General features: G+C 37.6%; 1 protein-coding gene across 1 annotated transcript in view; it reads left to right on the forward strand.

Annotated features, from left to right (window-relative positions):
- The window catches only part of MYRFL (myelin regulatory factor like), a 39,439-nt gene extending 18,499 nt beyond the window's left edge, over positions 1–20,940 (forward strand). Inside the window, exons 10-25 of the mRNA XM_062491193.1 lie at positions 274–364; positions 3,156–3,356; positions 3,737–3,845; positions 4,323–4,432; positions 7,894–8,057; positions 8,646–8,709; positions 9,452–9,537; positions 10,276–10,347; positions 10,470–10,516; positions 10,614–10,778; positions 15,137–15,211; positions 17,362–17,449; positions 17,663–17,737; positions 18,677–18,785; positions 20,700–20,774; positions 20,854–20,940. Of these exons, the coding sequence (XP_062347177.1) occupies positions 274–364; positions 3,156–3,356; positions 3,737–3,845; positions 4,323–4,432; positions 7,894–8,057; positions 8,646–8,709; positions 9,452–9,537; positions 10,276–10,347; positions 10,470–10,516; positions 10,614–10,778; positions 15,137–15,211; positions 17,362–17,449; positions 17,663–17,737; positions 18,677–18,785; positions 20,700–20,774; positions 20,854–20,940 (1,618 nt within the window). The remainder of the gene's footprint in view (positions 1–273; positions 365–3,155; positions 3,357–3,736; positions 3,846–4,322; positions 4,433–7,893; positions 8,058–8,645; positions 8,710–9,451; positions 9,538–10,275; positions 10,348–10,469; positions 10,517–10,613; positions 10,779–15,136; positions 15,212–17,361; positions 17,450–17,662; positions 17,738–18,676; positions 18,786–20,699; positions 20,775–20,853) is intronic.
- The last annotated feature ends 227 nt before the right edge of the window (positions 20,941–21,167 follow it).

Raw genomic sequence — 21,167 nt, forward strand, 5'->3', positions numbered from 1 at the left:
TTCTGAAACAGGAAAGGTTTTAATCTTGGAGGCTTCATTACTTCAATTTGTGAAAATTATTGTATTCTTTGCTAATTTGCAGTGATTGTGGGGTTTGTAAGAGCATATTTCTTAAGAGTGAAGGAAATATTTTTTCTTTTATATTCTAAGAAATAAATGTAAAGAAACATTGTCTGTCTTTTTACATATCAATAATAACACCTGTATTTAAGACTTTTTCTGTGAGAAAGAATTACTTCAATAATTGTCTTGATTAAATCAATTTCAAATTAGATACTTCATGCTGGTAGTTGGACTGTATGCTGTCTCTCAGGACCAGCTCTACTTATTATCTGCGAATGTCTCTGAAAAGATCATTGTGAGGGTAGGTATAAATTTGTATTACTTTCATGTTAAAGTATTTACTGTTTTGATATTCACAGGAGATCGAGGGGTCATGATTCTTGGGGATAAAATTACCACTGAGTCAAAAAGACTGAGGAAGAAAAACTACAGTTGCATGTTGTATGAGTATGTTATCTTCTAGTTATCAGAATTTAAAAGTGTTATAAGTAGAGCTATAGACAGATTTTAAAATAAAGCTTGTTACAGATTCCAATACAAAATATATTGATTTTTCCAGACTTTTTTTTTTTTTTTTTTGCAGTGAAACTATTTATTTCACTTGCCAGGAATTTTGTAAAGGCTTTCATTAGCTAGTCTTCATTTTCCAAGGAGGGTGAGAAGGACAAAACAGTAAGGAAAGAAGGTCAGGCAGTTATAGGAAGTTTAAGACCCATAGCTTTTCTTTTCCAGTGTGTTTCTAGAGTGTCCCACCTCTCAATTTGATGGTAGTAATATAGGTTTCAAATTAACTAAAGGAAGAATAATCTTTTCTCCTCTTAATGATTACTTTTCAGTTGCCTGCTTCACAGAACATTTTTCTTTTAGAACTCAGCTTTAGCCTACAGTTAGACTCAGGAGAAAAAAACTCAGATTTGTAGGGTAACAAGAGCTATGGAGAATTAGGGTTAGGAGAGAGAGAAAACACAGAACCCCAGAATGAGTGGGATTACAAGAGGATTGGCAAGGGAAGGTGGGGGCTGCTGAAAGTTTTCAGTCCTGGCCCCTTCTTCAAGTGATTGGTAGGTGGTGGCTAATGTTTGAACTGGGCATGGTCTGGTGTTATTTCTAAGGTGAGTATTATGTTTAGGGCTTAGAAAGATGGGAAATATGTAAGGTGCCATGTGGCAGGGCTGCAAAAAATGGAGAGAGCCTCTGGAAGATTGCAGTCCACTGAACTTTTTCTTGTGGTTCAATCGAAGAGCTGTTTCTTGTTTGCATGGACTCTTTCTAGCCTTGTGTTATGGAGAGGAATAGGCTTAAGATTTTGACTTGGAGTCAAGCAAGACCAAAAGCTCCAGTGCATTAAGTGGAGCTGGGAAGAAGCTTCTAAGAAAGTCAAGGGCTATGTTTTTTGCAGGCCAATGCTTGTATCCTTTTTGGCAGCCCATCATCTCCTTAGGCTTACAGGTGTGGTCTGGTTTAGCATTTGGTTTTGGAGAGAACAAAAGGGAAGATCTCCAGTACATGGGGTGTTGCTCAGGGGTTTCCAAAGGAAGATGGGGGCTTTCAGATGGTTTCAATCCTGGCTCCTTTTTCATTTGATCATCCTCTTGTGCCATAAACCCTATTTCTGTAGTTAGAGTTAGGCTTTTGGGGGGCATTATGGCCCAGAGCTCACTTCTGGGTGGAGCTGTGAAAAGGCTTTGAAAGCAATGTATGGAGTTCAGCTGTTTTCTGCCCTGCTGAGAAGTTTTATCATCCTGACTGCTGCTGTGGGGTTTTTGTTTTTGTTTTTGTTTTTGTTTTTTGCTTCAGGATACTGAAACAGTGTTTGCATCATTCCTAAATATATTACATTGTTATTTTCCTTTATTTGTCCATAAATTTCCACAATCCTGTTTTTATCTGAATTTCTCTTTCTGGATTCTGACAGCGTTACAGATATCACATCATGAATAATTTGGGGAAGCTGTTGAATTTTTACATTTGTCTCATACTTGCTATTTTGCAAAATACATATTTTACTGTAAGGTTTAGAAATTTAAATTTTCCCACTATTCTTAATATTAGATTCTTTTGAAATTTCAATGAAGGGAGTTCTTTCAATGTATGTGGCACAGTTTTTGAACAGGAATTCATGGAATGAGATTTTTCAAATCTGGCCACTATTTCAGACAAAGAAAAAAGAAGGTGGTAAGGCAGAAGGATCAAGAGCCTCTGTTCTAAAGTGGCGAAAATATCAACAGGAAAGATAGAAGGGGAAAAAAAGTGATTTTCTAGCTATCTAACAGGGCTTCAGTGGCAGGGTAAAGCAAGTCAGCCACTGGCTACCTTGAAGTGGCAAAACCTTGCAATTATGCTGCAAGAAAAAGCAGCCCATCTTCTGGCCCTTTATACACTCCAACACAACAAAGCTACCAGCTGAGTGGTGCTTGTCAGGCATATCAGATCATGCTCCAATTGTGACAAACAGTGGTGAGTACACAGTGCCAGGCCTTGTAGCTGGCAAAGCCTTGTGAAAACCTGGCTTCTTTTTATCATGATTGTGCTTTGGCCTGAATTCAAAGTTTAAAAAAAACCCTAAAACAACAAACAATCCAAAATTAGCTACTGAAATAAAATGCCTTTTCTTGTTATACACATTCTATTGTTTTATTGGTGTTCTTTAAAACATCCTGTTTCCTTGACATGAAATTTTCAATACGAGTTAATTTAAAACATGACAGAGGATTTTATGAATCACATGTGTTTAATTTCTGCCTTGCTTTCTCTTTTTCAGTTTCCAGTCTCAGCTAAAATTTAGTGGTAGATAAAGAATGGTTATGTGGTATAATGTCAAAGTTAAAATTTGGAAAGCTTTGGACATTGTCAATTTAGCTTAAGGTTCTAATAAAGTAGAATTCAAGGGAAAAAGACACGAGGCTGGTGCTGTGAGCAGAAACACTTAGAAGTAACTCCACTCTGTTTTTTAATGTTAGTGTGTTAAAAAACTCTTGAATACAATTTCAGTATTTTAGATTTGGCTTTTCATTTGCCCCGAATTTCTAACAGAATAAACAATAGCACATCTACGCTATACTGTATCGTTAAGCAAAAAAAATTTCTTCCAGGCATCTAACCCAGGGCAGTTTGAGAATGACAGTGATGTCCTGTGGCAGCGAGGACATGTTCCAGAGACGATAGCCTATCATGGTCGAGTGGGAATTAACACAGATGCACCAGACGAAGCGCTGGTTGTCTGCGGAAACGCCAAAGTTATGGGCAGAGTCATGCACCCATCTGACAGCCGAGCAAAACAGAATATCCGCGAGGTGAGGGCTGCGCTGTGTTTAGGGCGCTTGTGTTTGCGCCACTGCATGTGTGGATCATTGCTCTGACACGTGAAGCAGCTCCTATGTCTTGGCTGTGCTGAAATGCTGGCTTAAAGAAGCCAGACGTACCATTGTGCTCTGTAGAACCATCACCTATACACTTTGGAGAAAGCTCTCTGTAGAAGCTGGGAGTTGTCGAAGAGAAGGGAAACTGGCAATGCAATTGCAAATAGCACTCTGGTGGTGGGGAATGGAAAAATTGTCACTATTTTTCAATGTGATGATTAACCAAATGACTGTGTCAGGCTAGTTCTCTCAGTGGTGTCCTAGATGTCATGCATAGTGTTTCAGCATGTAAATCTTGGTATTTTTCCAACTAGGTCGATACAAATGAGCAGTTGAGAAGAATAACACAAATGAGGCTGGTGGAATATGACTACAAGCCTGAATTTGCATCTATTATGGGAATAAAAGATACCCATGAAACAGGTATAAAGTCAGCTCTGTTCCCGTTTTTCATTAACACCTACTGATATTTATTGTGCCATAGTACCTTTTAACATTCTGCTATTTCATCCTCATTTTTTAGGTTACCACAATTGTACACTTTGCTGTGTATCTGTTGTGGTATAAAAATGCCAAAATTAGGTATTGCTTGTAATTTTACAACTTCTGTTTCAGTTTTTAAAGACGGGAAGTTTATTTTCCAGAAGTTTAATTAGGGTGAAGTATGTGCTTACAAACAATTCTGCTCTTTCTGCAGAGAAATGAGAATTCTAAATTGAGAATTTAGAATGAGAATTTCTAGGGCTTTTTTGTGGAATGGAGAAAAAAAACCTGAAATCCTGGATTTTCCTACCACAGAGAAATTCTAGATAATTTTTTTGCTTTGCCTGTAGTTTTTAGAATGGTCAGGAAGTATGCCAGTGTGTTTCCTGACATTGGTTTTTGTTGCCTCCTGAACAGGAATAATAGCCCAGGAAGTGAAGAGGCTTTTACCTGAAGCTGTTAGGGAAGTTGGAGATGTTGCTTGTAATGATGGAGAAAAAATAGAAAACTTCCTCATGGTTGACAAGGTATGGTCTTGAGGGAGAAAGTGGGGGTGTGTATTTAGACTGTTCTTTCATGTGGGAGCTATGAACACATGCTGTGCCCTATAAAAAGCTGTAGCTCCCCACATGTGTTATAGGAAATGGCGTTCAGTGAATCATCAAGAAAAACTGAACCACCAGCTGTTAGTAAAGGGTTGAATCTTTTAATGACAAGAAGCATCTATATTAAAAACTGATTACGGTACTATAAACATACAGTTTAAATGTACAATAAGCACACAGTTAAAAAGAAATAGCCCTAACTTTTCTGAATAAAAGTGGATAGTGATTTCATAGCATTAGTTCAACAAGTGGTACTCCAAAATATTCTTTTGTGCTTAAGTGTTTCAGTTAATTAAGTGTTCCACAAGTGAATTAAGCAATGATGGCACTCAATTTGTTAAATAAAAACTTCCTTACTCTAATCCTGGTATAACTTTTGTATACCAAATTGAAGTTCTAGGGGTTTGGGTTTGGTTGTGGTTTTTTTGTTTGTTTGTTTTTTTGTTTTGTTTTGTTTTGTTTTGACAATCTGAAATGCTTTTTATAGGTTCAAAATAATATGCTATGAAATGGCACACAAAATAGTTACCATGCTTATAGATTGGAAGCACTACTGTGGTACTGTCCTGTGCTCTTTTCCTCCTTTTCCTGTAGAAATTCAACTGCAAGGGACTGTCAGTCACAGAGTCCAGTCACACAAGGCTGCACACAGCACTTGTCTGAAAGCAGCCCCTCTGCTGAGTTCACTGCATGCCTAAGACCAATTCCCAGCTTTTTCCCACTTGCAGATGATAAATGAGAAGAGAGAGGTCTTAGAGAAAGGTGACCTTATCTTGTCTGGATGATGTAATGAACACAATCCTGCATTCATTATCATAATGCATTCTTTCATTATTCTGTAGAAAACACAAGTTCACCCCACCAAACTTGGAGAAAATATCTACAAAAATATTGTATTTCACTTGTCATCTTTTGACAGGCTATAAATAATTTAAATTTATAGGTTAAATCTTCTATTCCATATAGAACAAGTATGAATTGGATACCTTGAAAAAAGCTGTGGAAAGAGCACTTGTGGAGATACTGTTGAAATGGGGACTTTTAGAAAATTTCCTCTTTTGGTCAGGGTTCCAGCCTGATTTCTAGATGCTAGCAGAAGAGCAGTGGTGGTAGGTGACTCCAGGTTAGTTTTGCCCTTTAGGCCTTCCTATTACATTATATTGACAGGTGTAGTGTCATTTACATTTTTGAATGCCTCCAAAATTTCTTTGGAATAGTCAGGTTTTTTGTCTGACAGAAGTTTAGGTTGAAGAATTGAGCTTTTGATTCATATTTCTTCCTTGCTGAAATATCACACAAAATACCATCTCTAACAGTGCCTCACAGCACTGCTGTTTGGGCCCATCACATTCCCTTTCTCCTCTCTACCTTGGGTCACTGGAGAGTGCATCAGGATGTCTTCCAGGGATGCAACCTGCAGATGGAGAATGCCTATTTTCTATTCATCCCTGTAGGGTGTGATTCTGCTGTGTATGTGGCCCAAGCAGGGGCCATTGTTACAGCAATGGCTTATTTGCTTAGTATTTGTTTATCATTTTCTTGACTACTTATCTAGATCTGGATCTGGGATTACTTCACAGGCAATTTGATGTTTTAATATGGTCGAGATAAATCTGTGCTTTCTCCTGACAGTTGTGGCAGAGTATATGAATGTCAATTCCATTACCTTTGGGGTAACAGGATTGGGAGAGATTTGTGTCCATTTAAGATGTGCATTGAATTCAGAAATTTGGGACATGTCTTGCTCAGATGGAACATCTGATTAAAATTTCTGGAGCTCCCAGCTTCAGAATACCTCAGCAGCTTGAATAGTAATTGTCAGGTGATGAGACCTTGAACTTTATCTCATATTCCAAGTTTATTTCCAGATAAGTAGGGTGTTGACTGGTGTTGTATCTCTTTGTTAGTTTGGAGCTGTTGAACTCTGTAATATTAATTGATTTCATTAAACATTTGAACCAGGCTCTACTACTTTCTAGAGACATGTCTCAACTATGTGCAATTTGTTTTTTTGAGACAGAATTTTTCTTCTCAGTTGCACTGTGCTCAGTACTTTGTCACTAGAGGGGCAGTAAAACTCTGATCAGTTCCTTTCCCCTCAAATAGAGAATTCTTTCATTTTGCCAGAGGAGCAATTTTCTCAGCTAGTTGAAGCCACCTGGAAGCAATTCATGCTCGATTTGAAGACAATGGAAAGGGCAGCTGCTACATATCATTGATATGGGAGGGCAAGTGTCCATATAAGTGATTTCACAGTTCTAGGTGCAAGACATTATTTTGAAGTCACTTTTTATTTAAATGAGCTGTTGGTATTCTGGCAGTAGGGAAGCTTGAGACTTGCCACTGATAATGTGCTCGGATTCTGATTACATGAAATGCTGTCTGGTTTTGTGGAATGCAGTCACCTCTAAAAGGAGGGTGTGAATGGCTTTTACAATGTGAAACACAAAACTGCTTTTACCTTCCTTCTGCATAACTTGACTAGACTGGAACACTAAGCAACAGTAACTACAGTAATAGCTTTGTCCAATGGCACCAGTCTGGTTGTACATTAGTATGAGAGGGCCATTCTTTCAAACACTGCAAACAAGGTACTCTTCTACAATGCTCCTGCAGTGGATCAGTAACCATTTTTGACTCAGAAATGGGTAAAATACTACTTGGATGGTTATACTGAGGGCTACTCCAGCAGCAGGTTGATACCTAGATGACAAGCAGGGGTAGGAGATTAGGAGGCTTTTCCTGGGTAAAATATCCAGAAGAAGTAAATGAAGGGTGTCTGAACAAAATGTTTTAGTTGCAGAGATGATCATGTTATTAGAATCTACAAGACTCCTGTAAGAAACTGGAGAGGCTGAAGAGGAGAGCAAAATATTATACAATCACAGCCTGACGTCTGGTTTGGTTTTTAATCTGTCTCACTTATCTCTGTGTGATTAACATTATGTGTACAACATGGTTAGAAACTCTGGTTTGTCTGAGCCTACCTGATGCCTACAGGGAGATGGTTGGATGTATGTTTTGCTAAGGGATTCTAAAATCTATGTTCAGCTGCAACACTGAAAATCAAGTAGTAGATGCCTACTAGATGTAATAGTGTTAAGGTTTCAACACAGTATGAAGGTAAAACAATTTAAATTCTTGTTGTAAAAAGCCCTTTAGCTTCTTCAAATTTTTATGCAAGTCCTCATTTTCAATTTACTGCAAATTAAATGTCCAGCAAAAAGGTTTTATGATCATATGTGCACCCATCTACAGTGCGATAACTGGTTTTTACATAGGTGGATTCTGCACTCATTTCTGCTCCTTACATCTGACTGATGAGTATGAATATTAACTATGTATCTGCTATGTACCTACATTTGTCATTGTTTTCTTCCCAGGATCAGATCTTTATGGAGAATGTTGGTGCTGTAAAGCAGCTTTGTAAGCTAACAAACAATCTTGAAGTCAGAATAGAAGAATTGGAACAGTGGAATAGGAAACTGGCCAGGATGAAACGGATGAACAGTTTAAAGTCAACAGTCAGTGAAGAGAGCAAAGTCAGGTACCTCTGGCTGGGATGTTCTCTGGTAGCTGTCACACAAATTGCTAAAGTGGTCTCTGTGATAGAAGTGAAAACCGATTTTGCTTGACAGTAGAGTTCAGCTATTTTCCAGTATTTAAGTTGTGTAAAAGACCCCAAATTCTCATATTTATTTTAGTCCCTGACAAAATTAATGTTTGAAATGGCTGTTAAATAGCAGTAATTTTTGTAATTGCTTCTGTTGCACAAACTAAAAGGTAGATTATGTTCAGTTACTGCTCTGGGACTTGGAAATTTCTTCTAAGGCAAATCTGCAGAGCTTCTTCTGCAAGAAAGATTCTTCATTAGTGCTTCAGTGGAAGCAATGAGTGTTTCCTGTTTCTAAGCCATTTCCCCAAGTTTTCTTTTAAATCAAATGTAGCATTTAAGAGGATTCAGCTGAATGAGTTAACTGGAGACCTTTGTCCTTGAAAATGAATCTGCTGAAACTTCTGCCTTTCCTTTTGTTTGAATTGCAAAAGCAAGTGACATGAACACATTAAAAGTGTCTTTTCTTCATTAATTAGTCGCTGAAGCATTTGAATGTTAATGAGATCTTGTCTCTTACAGCAGATATAGTCAAGCTAATAGTCCCTTGCCATCAATGAAATCTGTCCCACTAAAATCCAGGAAGGTGAGTGAAATTAAATCCTTGTCTGAGTCATTCACTGTGATTTGCTTTCACTTTCTCTTGCCTGTATCAGGGTCTAGAAAGTGGATACCCCTTTTCAAAGGGGTCGTATGAGTGAGGAATACATATAATGACCTTTTCCAAGAGAGTCTTCCTAGGCTGCCAAATCCTGTTCTTTAAGATGAACTGATGCTCATTTCCCTACCTTGCTTTGACCAGCGCCACAGAGAAAGAGAAAATAATAGGTCAAATATGCTTTGTACCATAATGACAGTCAAATGCTCCATCATCTAAGATTATCCTACTTATTTGGAAAGTGCCTTTCTTTTTTTGTATTTATACCAGTCCTACTTTAACACGGTCTGAGCACGTACTGAAAGCTGCTGAGCTCTTAGTTCTGGACACTTACTGAGTTCTTAATTTGGTTTTGAAATACTTCAAAAGTAGGAAAAACGGCAGGAAGAAAGGACAAGGAGCCATTATTTTTATCTATCCTTTCTTCTTCTGTAATGTTTGTGCCCCCACACTATCAACAATATGCAGTGCACTCGCATTCTCAGAGACCTTTTAATTATGAAGTTTTAATTAAGAAGTTTTTGTCTGTAGATGTTGCCCCCTGTATAAGGGTGACCATGAAAGAAACAAGGGTGATGTAAAGTCAACCTAGTGTAGTATTTCTTAATCTACCAATAATTCCTTAAATGTGTGCCACTTGAATTAACCAAACTTTTTTTTTTTACCTCAGGTTTGTTTGTCAAAGACCAAAGAATCTTGCTCTGTGAAGATTTTCCGGGTGACTATAATAGCTTTGATTGCTATTATGGCACTATGGTAACAATTAATTAACAACAATTTTACTTGTTTCTCCCTTCCCCTTTTTACTTATCTGAAGCAATATAGCAATTCTTCTTCTTCTTTTCCCTTCCTACTTGAAGAACGCAATGTACTAAAATTAACAATGAAAATCCCTGGTAATATTGTAAAGTTGAAACCCTTTTATAAAAGTAAGGTACTCATATGATGGGCACACAGCTGATCTTTCTTCATGTCACAATGTGTGGTACACCTTGAGTGTACCTCAGTGGCTTGTACTACAGGTGCAAAACTGGACTCTGCATGTTTTATCCAGTCGTTCTGTAGCTAAGTACAATTTCTGATGTACAGAGTGATTCTGTTTTGTGAAATGAAGCTAAACTCGTTCCCACTGTGGTGGGCAATTATGTGACTGAAAGTTTGACTTGTGGAAAGTGTGCTCTGGACTTTCTGAAAATTCAGAAAATTGCCATTCAAAATTGCCATCCAGTCCAAAAACCTGTGGCTTTCAATCTCTTTGAGCTGGTGGTGTGATTCTATTTTGTGTTGAATACAAGTATTTGAACATGATACTATATACAAATATCTGATCTAAACCCCATTAAATTAAGCTGAAATTTTTCCCACTAAAGGGAAAGTAATCACATAGTTAACACTTGCATTGACTGCATTTCGACACAATGCTGTCAAAGTATTATTCGTATTGTGTTGCATAAAAGATGGATGTAAATCTACAGAAGAATTCTCTTTCTACAGTGCTTTGACAATATGGAGCCTATATTTACTTAGCATTCATGACAGCCGTTTTGAAAAACATCCAGTTTACAGGCAAGTAGTTAAATTACCATTAGAGAATTCAAATTAGTAGAATCAGTAATAGGTTGTGGATCAATTTGTTTTGGTCCTCAACTCTAATGTCCATTTCTTAATGAATTGTTTTTCTTCATCAGCAGTACCCCACCTTCTGTTCTAGTCTCTCCCTCTACCACCACAGCAGGTACTGTGTCTCTGCTGGTCTGCATACACATAATGGGCTATTGTAAAATGCCAGTACACAGCATTTGTGAGAATTTTTTTTTTTTTTTTTGCTTTAGCATTGCAGGGGGAAAGCACAATTTCTCAGAGCACACAGCCCATCAGCAGGATCCCTGAAGTGAATTTCTGTGGCCTTTTGCCTTGTGACAAGGTCTACTGTTGTCCAATTCATCGACCAAAAGCCAAATCTCTAAGTTATGAAAAAAACAATGCAAAGGAGAAACGTAAGTTGAAAATGTAATTATTTATAATTTGAGCAGAGACTGTATGGAAGGTGTGGGGGAAGGGGCAAGAATCTTTAAAGGTAGTTAGCTTTCTACAAAAGAGCTTAGTCCAGAGGATTTTAAAAAATCTTGATATAGCTAATCATCGCTACATTCAATATACTTTTGAAAAATCTGGCCTGTTTACCCTTAAGAATTTGGGCCCCTAAGATGTTTTGGTAAATTATTCTTGGTAAATTATTTAATGAGAACTGGAAAGTCACTAATCCCTTTAATTAATCTTTGGCTACAGTTGGATGGGAATTGATTAGAGGTAGTAGAGGATGAATTAACAAATGTAAAAATTTCCAAAGAACTGAATTGTGTCACAATGTGGTGGTACTGCATCTTTTCTATGGGCTGAGACACAATGCCAGCTGCCTGAAAACATAAAATTCTGATTGTTAAGGCAGGGGTTTTCAGTAGTATTATTTGAAGACAGAGCTCTATAAAATAAAATACTTTTACTGGAATGAATTCTTTTACTGATACTGTCTGCCAGATATTATATGTGTAGTGTATGAGAAGATGCGTTGTTTACTGCTTTTATAATATTTATAAGAAAGCGTTAATGTATAAAGGTATGCATAAGTTGTGAGAATCTGTATTCCTCTTTCCCAATGCTTAACATACCCAGTGTCTGGAAGCAAGTGTTTATATTACTAAACCAGCATTCAAACTCTTCCTGTCTTGGCCTTGGGATCAATTTTTGCAGCACAATCAACAAAGGGAAGTGAAACTGGGGATGGATGCAGTTCAGCCTCTGAAGTACCAATGCCAGGGCAGGCATTACCAATTGCTGTGACACTCTTAGCATGAACTATTTCAGTGGGACTCACCCACTGGCCATTCTTTACTCTGCAGGCAAGCTGTATGTGAGTGGTCCTTGTGATTCTTGTGATCAGTGCTGCCTTATGGCAGATAGAGCTCAATACAGTGCTTTCAAGTGGTCGTACCTGAGTGATTTGTCTTGCTCTGAAGCCTGAAAGAGTGTTGATTAATTAAGAAGACATAAATCTCATTTATAAATGAGGGAATTGTAGATGGATGAAACTGAAGTATAAAAACCTTCATCCTCAGCTGGCTGCTTCTGATATTAGGTGGAATGAGAAGATAAGAATAAACACAAAGCATTACTTTCTCAAGGTCTTATGCTCCAAATAGCATTAAGACTGGATCCAAGAGTTAAAAAATCAGCACAGTACACAAGCTGCTGAAAGATTTCAGTTCTGCACAAGTTTAATGAACCTGAATATATCCCCAGATGGAAAGTAACAATGTCAGTATGAAATCCAAACAGAAGGAAAACCAACAAGCTGTTGAATGTAGCTGTAGCCAAGATAAATGAAAAGGAAAATGTTTTCAGAACAATTCAGAACAGCTGAGAGTTAAATATGGGGAATAATCAAGATAAAAAGTAGATACTTTAGAATCAGCTGATTAGTCCTATTCATGGAAAGGTAGAACTGTTTGAAATTAAATTAAATACTAGTTTAGGAGTTATTATGAAATTTTGCTGCTCCACAATGCAATACCTGAATTCGGTGGGTGCAGACTACTACGGAGTGCATCCATTGTAGCTTGTAATCCTTTGAATCCTGGATTTGGTGATGAAAAGGCTGTTTGGAAAGTTCAGGTAGGAACAGAAGCATTCATAAGCAAGAGAAAATTTATTAAACAAAAACTCAGCACATCTTTATGTCATCTAGCTTGATGTGACCTTGTTTTCTCATATTTTCTTTTAACTGATTTCTCTGGTGGATTTAGGCTTTTGAACTCCCATTGATTTCAGTGCAATTCAGAAAAGTGAATACCCTTCAGCATTTGGGCCTTTTCTGCTCTCTGCTTCCATGCCATTGGTGCTCATTGCTTAATGTTAAGTGTCACCAATAACCAGGAGCTGTCCTTACTTCTTGTTTCTCCCCAGTGTGTCTCCTCTCACAGTGAGAGGCTGGTGAGAGCTCCTGCTGGATTTTGGTCAGCCTCATGCATTCACATTTATTGCCTTCAGATAGTAGTTAACAGATTCATAGTAAAGTACCACCACGATGAGAAATCACCAGCAGATTTTTCCCATGCTGCTTACAGACTATTACAGCTCACTTGAACTAAAATAATGGAGTATTTGAGGAGAAAAAAACCCCCTACATTTATTGGATGAGTTTTTCTTAATCTTATCTGAAGATGATGATTTTCTTCATTATGTTGTTGTCATGCTTGTAGTTCTATATATGTTATTAAATTGGATCTTCAACACCCCACACGAGCCTTTGAGAAAGCCCTCAGTGTTACTATATGTGAAAGAGTGCAATTTTATTTACAATTTATTGAAGGTTGCTGTGGTGCTTTGCGATAGCTCTTGGTCTTCTCAACTGGCACCTTGTATTCAAAATTTAGATTGCAATATCTGAAAGAACAATGAAGTGGTAATTTTATGATGAATGAAAACCCAAGTGAAAATAAACTTCTACGCTAGTTACTGACTCAGTTTAAATAGTTGAAATCTTAGTGAAGTAAATCTTCGTCCTGGTTTTTGTACAAAATTCTGATACTGCTTAATGCTTTCTTCTACCATCTCCAAAAGAATCAATTTTAAGTGTTTACTAAACCCAGGTTTTTAATAAATATTCCTACCGTCACTTGCATGGGCTAAACTATTTTATCTACATAGAGCAATCCCTCACCTCTACTAGGGGATATAGGTTTCCTACAGAATAACTCTCTGCTAATGAAAATACAAAATTACAGTATTTAATGCATTGCTAGCATCTGGATAGCTATTGCTATCTGGACTATTAAGAGGAATCGGGAGAAAATGAATGTGTGACAATTAGCTTGTGAATTAAAGGGAGGAATGAGAGAATGAACAAGCTTTTATTAGATCTGCCCCAAGATGAGTGTACGTGTGTAAGCGATTGCATGTGTTCAGTAGCCATTTTTCTAGGTGTGTGGAACTGTATAAGGATATGGCATAGCAGATGACTACTAAATAGTCATTGTAGTCATAGCAGATGACGATTACTCCCAAATCTGGCAGAACCTGTAGATCTGTATGATGAGCTAATAAATAGGAAATGGATTCAAGGAATAGCTGGCAACAGTATGAGAGGTTTATGAAAACAACACAAGCCAGATTAAAATCCTGAAGATGATTTTATATTACGTTGCTTCTGGGCACTTGGATTCCAGCTGTTAATGCTGCTCCATGCTCTTGGTCACCTACTAGCATGAGAAAAGTCTGGATTTATTTCCCAATACTGATAGGAAATCCAAATCTGGAATTAATAAGAAAACAATAAGGTCAATCCAGCTGTCTTGTTTCAATCTCAGTAAAAATGCATTTTGATCCCTGCTTCCTGTCATGAAACAGTCATTCTGAAATCAGAAAGTTTCCTTTGGAAAACATGGTAATGGAGTATTTCAGTATTCTAGAAATAATATCTGATGGAGCATGTTAGTTTAGGCAATATCAGCATTCCCCAGCGCCAGTTTACTGGTAACATGTCTCAGAACAGATTCTTAGCTGGCAATCTGTGTAGAAGCGCAGGAATAGCATTAGACCATTTCCCATGGGCTTGAAGGGCCATTTGTCTTCCCCAGGTTGTACTATATGATGATTATGCAATAGACCTCCAAAGTTCACTTTTCTAGGCAAGTGTTGAGAAAATTAAGAGAATAACAATTAAAAAAAGAAGCCATCAGCTTATATTACACAGCCAGTTCCATGTTTGAAGTTATAGAGGTGACATCAGTGAACATGGTGATTGTGTTGTTAGAGTTGTATATTAGCTTTTAAAATTTGGTCATGCATCCTCTCTCTCTGATGTACTGGCTCAGTCCTCAGTATTTTAACACCTCACATTCAAAAATCTAAGTTCCCTAAGTTGCCTATGGTTGCATGCCAGATGCCTATAATTCCTAATGCCATTTTCCCACTAATAAGAAAGATGTTGCTTTATGTTCAGATTTTTGCTGAAGTGCCTGGATGCACATTGAGTTTCAGCTTGGTTTTCTGTTATAGAAATTGGTGATGTTCTCTGTGTGTGATGAAGTCTTTCCTATTAGGCTATGTTTTGGAAATGCTTTTGATATTTTGTAGATTTCAAAAACTTATTTTTTGTTAACTGCAAACTTATTTTGTCTGTGTATGTCTTCTTCTGAATGGAGGTGCTTTGTATTTTAAAGATATCTCTCGTGGTTATGAATGTCTTTAATCAAGAGATAATTAACAAAATATCTTACGGATTTGTATTCATACTTTGTTGTTACAATTGTGCAAGGCTAATTTGGGTTATGTTTGTACATTCATCCTTTCACAGGAAACAAAAGTGACATGTTAACCAAACAAGATGCAGTCAAAAAACCTGGTGGAAGACCTGATCTTGGAAATGATTGTAAGTTCAATATGTAAATGAAAACAAAAAAAAAGTTTGCTTGTCTAACTTTCAAGATCTACTTTTAGGCTTAGAATTCTGCTTCTGGAATTTAGAGAAGTTTCAGTTATAATTCTTCATTATAGAGAGTTAGCACTTGTGAGTAATAGTTCCTGTGAACCATAGGAAACCTGTGATTCACTGTAATTTTCAGTTTATTCTTGTATCTTCATTAGATTTTTATAGATATTCTGACTGCCCTCTCTAGAGAGTTCTTAGGCTTGGCTTCAGATACAATAAAATGATAAGAGGCATTTTCCTTGACAGGGGCTAAAAGCTTGTGCTTAGAGATATAAGTGTGATATTTGTGTGCAGGAAACTCATGATACAGCGTGAAGGAAGTTTTAGAGGTTGCCCTCATCTCACCTAAGGGATTAAAATGTCAGCTGCTCAAAGGGGCCATCCCTACCTTCAGATCCTGGCACTGCCCTCAGAGGAGATGAAATAAAGTTCCTTGACACAGGAAGTTTGGCTTTATTTCAGGTTCCCCTTTTAGAGACTGTGCACTGCTGTCAGAGCCAGCCTGGGCTGAAAATATTGATTCTTTTATGTAAAGATGAGTATCTGCTGACTACATATGTTATAGCAGCATGCTCTGGCATTCATTCTGTATGAGCAGGATTATGCCTTGTGTCTTTTCAGTTTATGTGGATCATCTGTTTTAAGGCTTTTTTTTTTCTTTTTTTTTAAATGAATATTAGATTAAAGGCTAAGCAATATTTGGATGATAAAACATCTAGACTTAGACATCTAGACCATGCACTTAAAGCAGGTGAGCAATAGAACACAGGTTCTGCTTGTTGCCTGAATGTGCCTCAGTGGGCTGATCCGGGAAAAAATCATTCCCCTTCTGATTTTTTTTTGCATGGGTACTTGCACCTCAGACAAGATCCTCTGAGACATCTCTATGTTACATGTTGTAATGAGTTGCTGCATCACAGGGAAATGTTCTCCTGTGCTATTTTTCTGAGATGAACATGCTCAGTTTCCCTCTGCCACTTGTAGATATTTGCATGCTGGAAATTAAATATATACTACCACACAGAGATTTTTATAACCAGAGAACAGGTCATCCTATACTCATCAAGTTTCTCTGCAAAGTAGGGAATGGTTTGCTGTAAACCAGAAGAACAGAAACACAAACCCAGTGTGCATAGCATGATGTGAAGGGCTTGGGCCTGCTGAACCAAGTCCTCCTGGTGCTTTCTGCACCACATTTTAAGACCAGGTGAGGGATCTGTGAGGAGCAGCTGAGATCACTCAGGTTGTTAGCCTAGAGAAGGGGATGCTGAGGGGAGACCTCCTGGTGGCCCACAGCTTCCTCATGTGGGGAAGGCAAGGGGCAGACACTGGTCTCTGCTCTGGTGATCAGTGATAGGACCCTAGGGAACAGCACGGAGTTGTGTCAGGGGAGATTTAGACTGGATATTAGGAAAAGATTCTTCACCCTGAGGTTGGTCAGGCACTGGAACAAGCTCCCTAGAGAAGTGGTCATGACACCAAAGCTGCCAGAGTTCAGGAAGGATTTCTACAGCACTCTCAGGCATGTGGTGTCTGTCAATGTTATTATGGCTATGCTCATCATCTATCTGTAGAATTGTACAAAACTCTTGCAAAAACAAAAGTTCTTGCAAGATCTAGGCAACATTATGTGAATAAATTATAATTTTCATGTAAGTTGGTTAGTTGGTTAGTTTTCTTCCACAGAGAATTAGAAACAAGTTTTGGTGCATTCCATATTATTCCTCACAAAAAAAAAAAAAGATAAGGGTTTTAAAGTTAGTGGTTGCTTGAATAAGTATGGCTTCTAGTACATTAAAATTAATATTGACACATTTGAGTTTTACTTGGGCTGCCATGAAAGTAGCCTTCAATGCCTGTGCAAAAGAAAATGGTCCAATGTTAGGTTCCCAGGATATTTGTTCTTGCAAACTGAACAAAGATCTTATCTCCAATGGCAGAATGAAGGTAATCAACCAGAGGCTTTCAACTGAGTGCTAGTCAAGTCCTGTAGTGGAAATCAAGGTAGTTAACTAACTGCAGTATTATTAGGCTCTTATCTAAGATTTCTTAAATAATCAAGAATAAACCATTATTCTTAAAATTTTTAGGGATTGATACAACAATCAGCTCCATACAGATTTTGGAAACTCAGCAAAGCATTGACAATCGCTATTGTAGTAAAAATATGCAGTGCAGGTAGGTGAATTGTTTTATCATTCTATGGTGGAATAAAACACAATTAATGTGGCCTGCCTGGCTGTCTGGCTCCTGCTCACAGTTGTTTCCTCTAGCATGCAGTAGTCTTTGATACTATTTTATATTTTTTCTGTTTAAATTTAAATGCAATTTCCATGTTTTGGTGAAGATACTGTCTCAAAATCTCATGTGTATTAATGTGACCTTTTTCAGCTCTGGAAACTACAGCTATGTTATTCCTATTAACAAATACACGCCCATGGATGTAGAAATCTCACTGGAAATAAAGTAAGTACAATTAAAAGGAATGCATAAAAAAGACAGCAGTAGTTCTTTATTTGATAGAAATTCTTGCCTGATGTCTTTTACATAAATTTGTCCTAGTCAGAGGAATGGGAAAAATCTATGCACAACTAAATTGTTAATGTAGACCTTTTGGGTAGATTCTGTGCTCTTACATAGCTCAATACAATTCTCAGCTCAAGGAAAATTTCACCCGACATTGCAGGTATTGAAATCCAGAAGTCTTAAACTTCTATCCTAATAATCATTTGAGCAGACATGTATGTATGTATTGGCAGGATTGTGGTCTCTGGCCTAGGGATCTGATTTTGCTTTTGTTGTAGAGAAACATTATTAGGAACATAACATGAGTAACTGCAGCGAGTACCTTCTTTGGGCCTGTTGTGCCAAGCCCTGTTAGAGGGGGATTCTTGTGCAGGAACTTCTGGTATTGCATAAAATTGTGACTTACAGCAGGGAAAGGCAGCAGACTTATTCCTTTCGGCAGGTATTTTCTCCTCAAAAGCCCACCTCAACCCTGCTCTCCCAGAGGGAACAAGTCCTTTCTTTTGGAGTTTTATTCTGAGAAAGGCGAGCAATGGACGGAACAGCTGCCAAACAATCTGCTTGACAACAGTTTTATGCAAGGAAGGACTCGTCCAGTCTTTTTGATCTTCAATGCTATCCCTGTAAACTTCTACCTTTTTCAGATAAGATGAAATATAACAGTACTCCTGAAGTGTCTGCTTGCTTTCTACAGCCACTGAAAATTTGTCTTCTAAATGTATGCCATTGTAATCCAATAGTACAGCACTCCCATGTAGGGATTAACACATCATATTCAGAGTTTCACTAAGTATGACTTTATTTTGAATATTGTTTTGGGGGAACATGATTTCATTTTTAATAAAGTAATTTATCCTTGTTTTTCTCTGTTTCTTGAAGCACCACAGAACCATTAATTATATTTCTCTGCAAAGTCACATTTGGAAATTATTGCTCCCCTTATTCTTCAAGCCAAAACAGTAGGAAAGATTTCCAAGAAACCACACAGGTAAGATTTTTGTAGCAGTACTCTGGCTTTTGGGAATCATTTTTATAAAACTAATGGCTGCAAAATTCTGGAAAATTCTTTATTGAAGTACTAGAAATCCAAATGCTGGTACTTTGAGTCTGTCAGTCAAGGTTGGCTTTGACATGACCATAATGAGAGTAATTTTTCTGCTGCCTTTATAAAAAAATCTATCCAATGATTCTCTGCAAGGACAGTTTTGATTCTGCTTCAGCCTAACTCATTATTAGAACTCTTTATAACTCCGGAGATACTTAAATGGGAATAACTTAGCAGTCAGAGCTTTAGGAGAGTCCTCCAAACTCTCATCTGCTTTATGGTTTTAATTATTATCTTATTGGTAATGAATTCCAGTTTTAAAGTCTAGAATTTGCTGGTAACGGTGGTAGTATCCTGCTTTATTTCTGTGCTAACAGGATTTTACCAATAAATCCCTCTAGGGAAAATTCTTCATTTTAAAACCAAAAGTTGTTTATGTGTCATTTTCTGGATTGCCTCAATGGGGATAAAAGCTGGTGAAACAGGTTAGCTTTTCCCAATTAAAAAAAAAAAATTAGTGACCAGGTCTTGCAAATCTTTAAGCATCTCCAGTAAATTCATCAAGGTTTTGAACTCTCTTTAAGTTCCCTGGACATACAGGACTCCTTCAAGGCCTCCATTTGTCAATGTTTGTTTGGAAATTCTTATTCTGGCTAAAACAGTAGGAAAGGCAGAAGCAATGATAATAGCATTTCGGAACACATAGTAGGAGAAACATCTCTGGATTTGGAAGCAATTTCAGAGTCTTCTTCAGAATTTTGATCTATGCTTCCATACATAATGTGATTTTAATTGATTTTTTTTTGTGCGTTTATTCAAATTACAACACTTGAGAAACCTCCAGTCGTAAGCTGAACTTTTTTTGAACAGTTTGTCAAATGTCTGCAAAAAGTTTCAGGCTTCTCTGTAGCAGTGGCAAAGTCATGCGAAGACCCAAATTTTCCAAGTTTTGACCTGTCTGCTGTAATTTCAACAGAATTGAAATTAAGTCAGACATAGAGAGTTTCACAATGTGGAAGTGCCCTTGAAACTTACTGACAAAACTGGTCAAAGAGATTTCCCGTGTCAACCTGAAATCCACATCAAAAGACTAAAGCTAACTAGCCTCCAGCAGCAGTGAGCTTTCAGATTTGATGTGACTCAGAATAGAAATGCTGCCTAGTTGAAGAGGTTTCTTTCAAGAGGATTTTTCTAGGATGGAAAGGCTTATTCCCTACCCAAAGGCAGAACAGCAATCATTTGGACTCACCAGTCCCATGTAAGTTTTGTCGTGTGAACATATGGTCTCCAGCAGAGAGGATGTGTCAGAAAGTGAAGTGAGGAGAAAAAGATGGAGTTGAGACACTAGAAATATGTTGCTGTGGATCATTAGGTGAAAGAGAGGTGAGGATTGAATTTTGTTTTATTCATTGTAGCATAAACATTTCAGGTACCAAATATGTTGTTTCACTTTTGCATGGCAGAACACTGTAATAAAAACTATTATGAAACCTTGCAGGTATCTGCTCTTGAAATACTGAGTGAAGACACTACCCATATCTTCAGAATATATGGAGGAAATTTTCTGTCTTCTGAGCACTGCTAAAGTTGCTGTCCCAAAATCAGCAGAACTGCTATTTGCTAGTTCACTGGGAGTCAGACGCCTGCAGTTCCCATGCGGAGCTGTTCAGAGTAAACACGCATTTGCAGGGTTTAAAGTCAGCACTTGATCTTTAATTACTTTGATTGTAGTCATCAAGGCTTGGTATCATAATTACCTCGCACTGCATTTGTCAATTAAATATTTCCAGAGTCTATCCTTCTTTCCAGTTTCCCATGAAATGAGGTTATGTAACGTGTCTCTCATGTATCCCCTAGGGACGCCAGCACGTTTGGGCTCTCCCCGTAGCTAAGCTGTACGACAGCGCGTACTCCTTCCGCGTAGCTGTGCCGGTAAGCCTTTTCACATGACAACATAGCATCTGCACTCAGACAACTTCCTGTATGAATCTCCTTTCTTTTTATTTTGCAGGGTTTTGCCAGCTGCTCAACAGACCGCTACTTTGCTGGAATATTTTTTACTGATTACTACTTCTACTTTTATAGGCAGTGTAACTAAAATGTTGCCAAATATTCTGTTCTTTGGGGAAAAGATGAGGAAACACTTAATATGAAAAAGAGACTTGCAAATAACTCTGGATATTTTTTTAAACCTTTCTGGGTTTTATGGGACTTTCTTGGGTTTTTTTCACTTTTAATTTAAAAAAAAAGTAGAAAATAAAGTGTTTGACAACAATCATAGCTCTGCATTTCCAGAAACTATTTCTAAAAAGACATGAGGTAATG

Source organism: Cinclus cinclus, chromosome 4 (genome assembly GCF_963662255.1).
Source record: "Cinclus cinclus chromosome 4, bCinCin1.1, whole genome shotgun sequence".
Classification (NCBI taxonomy): Eukaryota; Metazoa; Chordata; class Aves; order Passeriformes; family Cinclidae; genus Cinclus; species Cinclus cinclus.